Genomic DNA, 6,162 nt, shown 5'->3' on the forward strand with positions numbered 1-6,162 from the left:
GGAGGAGGAGGAGGAGGAGGAGGAATGGAAGCTTCTCTCGGCTCGGAAGGAGGAGGAGGTCCGGTGGCTCATCCACAGGCAGTGCTGGCCCTGTCCAAGCGGGCAGGAGCTGGACAGGAGAAGGTGTGGGCGCGGGCCTCCGGCGGAGCGTGCTGGGCCCCGACCGCCGGCGCTTTATAAGGCCGGACTGTCCCTGGGCTCGGGGCCAGCCCCTTGTCTTCTTGCTAAATTTAGGCCTCTCCACGGCCCAGCGAGGGCTGGAAATCTTCTCTAAGCACTAGTGCTGCTGACAGCTCCACACAGGCAGCCCGGAGGGCTGAGCTCACTGCCGGCATTCCAGGCCCATGGCTCCAGCCCCAAGGGCCTCCGCACCCCTTGGGGTAGGGGTCTGGATCCTGCCCCCTGCCCCTCGGCTCCAGTTCTGCCCCAGGACTCTGTGGTTTGGTGTCTCCCCCATCAGTCTGGGGGCTCAAAAGGGACAGTGCCGCACCCTGCAGGCGGGTGGGTTCCTGATGTGTGAGGCCAGGAGCTCTGTTCACACACAGCACACGGGAGAGGCCCAGACAGCCCCCTCCGTGGGGGGAGTGTGCCGCTGCCCCCTGCCAGCTGTGTGGGACCCGGATTCCACGCTCCTGCTCTCGGAACGTTTAGGAGTGACCTGGCGGCTTGGGTTGGGCCCCGGCTCGGGGAGGGCAGGTCCTTCGGTTCTTCTCCTGAAAGGCCTAGGAGGTCAAGTTCCCAGCAGCCACCTGCTCGTCCTGGGACTCACTTCCGGAGACAGCTGCCCTCATCCCGACTCCGGGTGCCTCTGGCCAAAGGCTCCCCTTGGCAGCACCGTCCTCCCACTCGTGGTGCGATATTAGGTCCATTTTATAGGCAGGAAAAGGAGGCTCACACAGAGAGAGGGGCTGTACCTTGTGCAAGGGGCGGCGCTAGGATTCGAACCCAGACCCGTCTGATCCAGGTCCCTTCTGAAACATTCACCTGCAGAGACAGAAGACCCGGAGAAGCCCCTCCCTGCCCACCTGCTACTCCAGAGCAGACTGAGGTCATTCGGGGCTGGACAGAGCTGGGGAGGCTCCTCTGGAAGGCTGTCTGTTCAGGCTGCAGTTTGGGGCTCTCCCCCCAAATCCTGCCCTTCCTTGCCGATCAGCATGAGCCCCTCCTCCCCTTGGCTGCAGTCGCTCACAGCCACCCAGGTGTTCCTAGCACTGTCCTTGGTCACTCCAGGCACCTGGCAGTGTGTGGCATGTTCGTGTGTGTGTGTGTGTGTGTGTGTGTGTGTGTGCTACTAGAAATGAGACCCAGGTCCTTCACACTGAGCCACGTACTCAGCAGTCCCTAAATTGCTCAGGCTGGGTTCCAATTTGTAATTCTCCTGCCTCAGCCTCCCAGAGGGCTGGGATTACAGACATGCACCACCATACCTGGCTGGCTTTCCTAACTTTTGGTTTTTGTTTTTTTTTTTTTGTACTGGGGATGAAACTCGGGCCCTTGCGCTTGCAAGGCAGATGTTGGAAGCACTGAGCCAAATCCCCAGCTGGCTTTCCTAAGTTTTAAGACTTCTCTGTGACATCTCCTCTCCCCTCTCTGGCTACAGTTCCCCCCAGGCGGTGTTTGCAAAGACCTGGGTCCCTGTTAGGAGGGGCTGCTCCCCTTTCGCTCCCTGCAGGGTTTTCAGAGGTGCTGCTGGTGTAGAAGGGGGAAGGGAGGACACAGTGGGGCCAGGGTGGCAGCTGGAGCAGTGCTTCCTGCTGTGCCCCGAGTCCTGGCGGAGGGGGTGCTGGCAGGGCTTCTGGGCACGGACCGACAGAGTGGTGAGGGGAAAGTTGCAGGGGCCGCTGTGGGGCCGGGAGCCCGCCGCCCGCCAGGGCAACAGGAGCCGGCAGCTAAATGCAGACACTCTGTCATGGTGCCGAGGGCCTGAGTCACTGCTCCTGGACCTCGGTCCCTTTCCCACCCCCGCCCACCACCCCTCCCAAGTCCCCACCGCCAGGCGTCATCCACATAAATACGGAACCTTCTGGCTTGGGTGGCCAGGAGGGAACTCGAAAGGTCACCGAAGCCATTCCTGGACTCTGGGCATGCCTCCTCCCCAACATCACAGGGATGGGGTGCCTTAGTGATGATCTGGTCCTTAGGAGGGTGTGGTGATGCACACCCTCAATGCCAGCACTCTGGAAGGCTGAGGCAGGAGGATTTCGACTTTGAGCCCTGCCTGGGCAACTTAGCAATTTATCGAGACCCTGTCTCCAAAAAAAGGACTTGGGATGTAGCTCAGTGTAAAGGCCCTGAGTCCAGTCACCTGTGCTATTAAAAAAAAAAAAAAAAGAAGACCCAGCCCCATGAGTCCAGGGGTCACCCCATTCCCGGGGAGCTCTTTACAAATGCAGTACCCTGAGATTCCTCTTGACATCAGTCCGTTTCCTTCGGCTCCCACGTGACGCCCAGAGCCCAGTGTTCAGAATCCATAGGGACACTTCCTGTGTGCTGGGCACTCCCCCAGGCCTGGGCGTTTGGACCCCTGTTCCCACGCTCTCCTCACTGGACAGAAGGGGAAACTGGGGCTCTGTGTGGCACAGAAGCTGGGCACAGCTGAGCTGCTCAGGCTTCACCACCGCTACCACCGTTCGCGAGAGATGCATGGCAGGCGGCGAGGGCCAGTGTGTCCCCTGGGGCCCTCTTCTCAGCTTGCCGGTGCCCCCAGGACGGGAAGCCAGGGTGTGGACGTGTGGGGCGGCTGCGGGCTGGCGGTGCTGGGCTGTCCGTGAGGCGGGCTTCCCTGTGACTGCACAGCTGGCAGGCCAGGGCGGCCCAGGCCCCATCGCAAGCTCCGGGGCTGCACCTGCTGTGACTGGCTTGGCCCGGGTCTCAGCTTTTCCCAAATCACTGAAGATGCAGCGTGGTTTTCCAGGAGGTGGCTTGTCTGGGGCAGGAGACGGCGGTCCTGGTCTCTTTTCCAAATCTGGCACAGAACCTCAGCTTTATGCCCAAGCCGTTGATCTGCTGAAACCTCCAGGGCCAGGGAGCTTCCAGTAGGGAAAGAGCTGCACCACCTTGCACAGGAGATGGCCCTCCTGGACCCTCCATATTCGTCCTCTGCAAGATGGGGCACTGCTCTTGCTTACAGGGTGTGCACTGGTGGGCTGTGTTGCCGACCGAGGGTTGCAGTCACCCAAGTTCCTCCCCTCTGCTGAGTGAGACACGGTCTGGCTCCAGCCACATAACGCTTTGAGAAGCAGTAGGCTGAGATGGGAGGATCTGGACGTGAAGATAAAGTCCAAGTTCCTCACCAGGGTCTGGAGACCTCTGCCCTTGGCCTCCTTTCTGCCCTGAGAAAGGTGGGCCTATCAAGCCAGGACCGTGGAGCCGTGGGCAGAGTGCAGGGTGTGATCCTGGCTCTGCCCTTGCCCTCTGTGATCTTGTTTTATGTTGTGGGCTGGTGGTGATGAGGTTTCTCTTTCTTTTTTGTACCAGAGATGGAACTCGGGACCTTGCCCTTGTGAGGCAGGCAGCAGCCCCACTGGGCTAAATCCCCAGCCCGAGGTCTTGTATTTGTTTTCAGAAATGTTGCCTGGTGGGAAGCCAGGACTGAGGATGGAACCCAGGGCCTTGTCCTAGCCACCTTTGCAGCTCTTTTATTTTCTGTTTTGAGTCAGGGTCTCCCTAAATCACTAAGCCGCCCAGGCTGGGCTTGAACTTGTAGTTCTCCCGGCTCAGCCTCCTAGAGTGTCGGGATTACGGGTGTGTCCCGCCAAGCCGGAGTGGTAATGACATTTTTCAGACTGAGTCTTGCTCTGCTGCCCAGACGGTCCTCAAGCTCCTGGCTTCAAGCAACCCGCGTCTCAGCCTCTGAAGACTCTGAGGCCACAGGCGTGTGGCCACAGCACCCAGCTGGCCTCTGTGGTGTTGGAAAAGAAGCTTCCTATTTATGCACTGCTATTTCTCCTTTTTTTTTTCAGAACTGGGGATTGAAGAAGAATAATAATAATAATTATATTTAATTTTAATTTGGGGTCTCACTGAGTTGCTGAACTTCTTAGGGGGGGCTCGAGCTTGTCGTCATCCCCCAGCCTCAGCCTCCCAGAGTGCTGGGATCACAAGCGCACACTGTCATGCCGTGCAGTGCCTTTTCTTTTCTTTTTTTTTTGGTACCGGGGATTGAACTCGAGTCCTTGGGCTTGCAAGGCAGGCGGCGGAACCGCTGAGCTAAACCCCCGGCCCTAGTGCCTTTTCTTTAGTGCAGGCTGACACGCTGCCTGTAGGGTTTCTGTGAGCGCGCAGAGCGGTTCCTAGGAGGCTCACACCCTGCCGGGCTCTCAGGACGGCTGTCACGACCCTCTCGCCGCCCTTGGCCCGTGAGCTTCCGGTCTCCGGGCCGCTCCTCTCTCCTCTTCTGCTTTTCAAGCTCTCTGTGCCCAGCTCTAAGATCTGGAGCCCTGAGGACACTGCTCCTCCAGCCTCCTGCTCTGGCTCCCCGGGAGTGCAGCGGGCTCTGGTGTGCGTGGGGGACGCCCCACTGCCCTCACTGTGCCCCTTGGCAGCCGTGCCTGCACGGCTCATTGGCCTGGGCAGTCTCGGCCGGTTTGTCAAGGACACTGTTAATGGCCCCGAGGGGGTGGGGCAGGTGCTGATTGGCGGAAGGCACACCTGTCCAGGTGCACCTGTGTTTTGGGGAGAGGCTCTGCTAGGGCAGGCGCAGTTGGCAGGGCGACCTGACAGGTAAGGTCTGGGTGGACCTGGAGGGGACCCGCAGGCCGGGCTGGGGAGCTGGCACTGCACTGTGATCCTCAGGAGGGTCTCGGGGCTTGGGGTCTTCCTGGGCCCTGCAGCCTGAGCTCAGGGGTGCTCAGAGATGGGATGGGGAGCGAGGCTATCTGTGGGGACCCTGGGAGAGAGACGCAGCCCGGTGTCCCAGGAGGGTGGGAGCAGAAGCTCTGATCAGGGGCTTAAGGTCCTGGTCCTGACTGTGCCTACTCTGTTACTGGAGACAGAGGGGGCATCTTGGGCCCCCTAGGAGACCCCACCCCCGTGGCCTCTCCTGTCTATTTGGTTTTGTTTTGTTTTGTTTTTGGTACCGGGGATTGAACTCGGGTCATTGTGCTTACACGGCAGGCGGTGGAACCACTGAGCTAAATCCCTGGCCCTCTCCTGTCTGTTTGGGAGGTAGAGGGTGGGAAAGACTAGAGGCAGGGTAAGGGGTGTCAGTGGTCACCAAGGCTCTGTCTGTCTGTCCACTCAGCAGGGACCCGATGGAGGAGCTCATGGGGCTGCGTGAGGGGTCTCCAGGGAAGCCAGAGGCTCTCCGTGAACTCTGGGGCCGGTGTCCCCACATCCGTCGAGGCGTCCGAAGTAAGTGCCAGGTCCCCTCCGCCCACTGCCTCTGGAAGACCCTTCAGGGCCCCAAGCCCGGCCCAGGAACTGCCCTCTCTGATCCTCTTTCTTACGTCCCCACCACTGCTGCCCAGAGTCCCTGGGTAGCTGGAAAGGAGGTGTCTGCCTGCTCACTGGCTGGGCCACCTGTGCCAAGTGTCTGCGGTCTGCATTTAGGAGGCAGAGCCCAGGCCTGGCCACAGTGTCCCCCTCTACCCAGGCCTCTTCCCTCACCCACTGTGCCAGGAGGGGCCCCCAAAGGCCAGTGCTGGGACGGGAGCTGCCACAACGCGTGGCTGTGGAGCTGTGGGCCTCACGTGTTTTGGAGCCCACACTCATTGTTCATTGAGACCTGAGTGTCCCTTTAGCCTGGGACAGAGAAGGCAGGGACCACAGAAAGGGGCTGGGCCCACAGCCAGGGCACTGCAGGAGGCCCGGGGGACAGGTGGCCCCAGGGCCCTGGGGTCTAAGTCATAGCCCTGCAGCGGGGCGACAGCAGGGGACGATCTACAGCCCCTGCCCCGTCAGCACCCGGCGTGGGTCAGGACCCGCTGTGCCACCACCTGCACCTGCCCACTGTGGCCCCGCTGTCCCTCCCAGGGGCCCTGGAGTGGCTGAAGCAGAGGCTGTTCCGCGTGGGTGAGGACTGGTACTTCCTGATGGCCCTCGGGGTGCTCATGGCGCTCATCAGCTACGCCATGAACTTCGTTGTGGCACGCGTGGTCCGAGGTGACTGCCCCAGGCACCCACAGGCGCGCCGGCCTGCGCCAAGCGTCCGACTGTGGGCGG

General features: G+C 60.8%; 2 protein-coding genes across 2 annotated transcripts in view; one reads left to right on the forward strand and one right to left on the reverse strand.

Annotated features, from left to right (window-relative positions):
- The window catches only part of Hspb7 (heat shock protein family B (small) member 7), a 3,246-nt gene extending 3,019 nt beyond the window's left edge, over nucleotides 1-227 (reverse strand). Inside the window, exon 1 of the mRNA XM_033767847.1 lies at nucleotides 3-227. Coding sequence (XP_033623738.1) covers nucleotides 3-72 — 70 coding nt within the window. The 5' untranslated portion in view covers nucleotides 73-227. The remainder of the gene's footprint in view (nucleotides 1-2) is intronic.
- A 4,417-nt stretch (nucleotides 228-4,644) lies between these two features.
- Nucleotides 4,645-6,162, forward strand: part of Clcnka (chloride voltage-gated channel Ka) — a 10,160-nt gene continuing 8,642 nt past the window's right edge. The window contains exons 1-3 of the mRNA XM_033767527.1: nucleotides 4,645-4,722; nucleotides 5,243-5,352; nucleotides 5,974-6,102. Coding sequence (XP_033623418.1) covers nucleotides 5,253-5,352; nucleotides 5,974-6,102 — 229 coding nt within the window. The 5' untranslated portion in view covers nucleotides 4,645-4,722; nucleotides 5,243-5,252. The remainder of the gene's footprint in view (nucleotides 4,723-5,242; nucleotides 5,353-5,973; nucleotides 6,103-6,162) is intronic.

The sequence above is a fragment of the Fukomys damarensis genome, unplaced genomic scaffold (genome assembly GCF_012274545.1).
Source record: "Fukomys damarensis isolate Sample0158 unplaced genomic scaffold, DMR_v1.0_HiC HiC_scaffold_23, whole genome shotgun sequence".
Taxonomy (NCBI): Eukaryota; Metazoa; Chordata; class Mammalia; order Rodentia; family Bathyergidae; genus Fukomys; species Fukomys damarensis.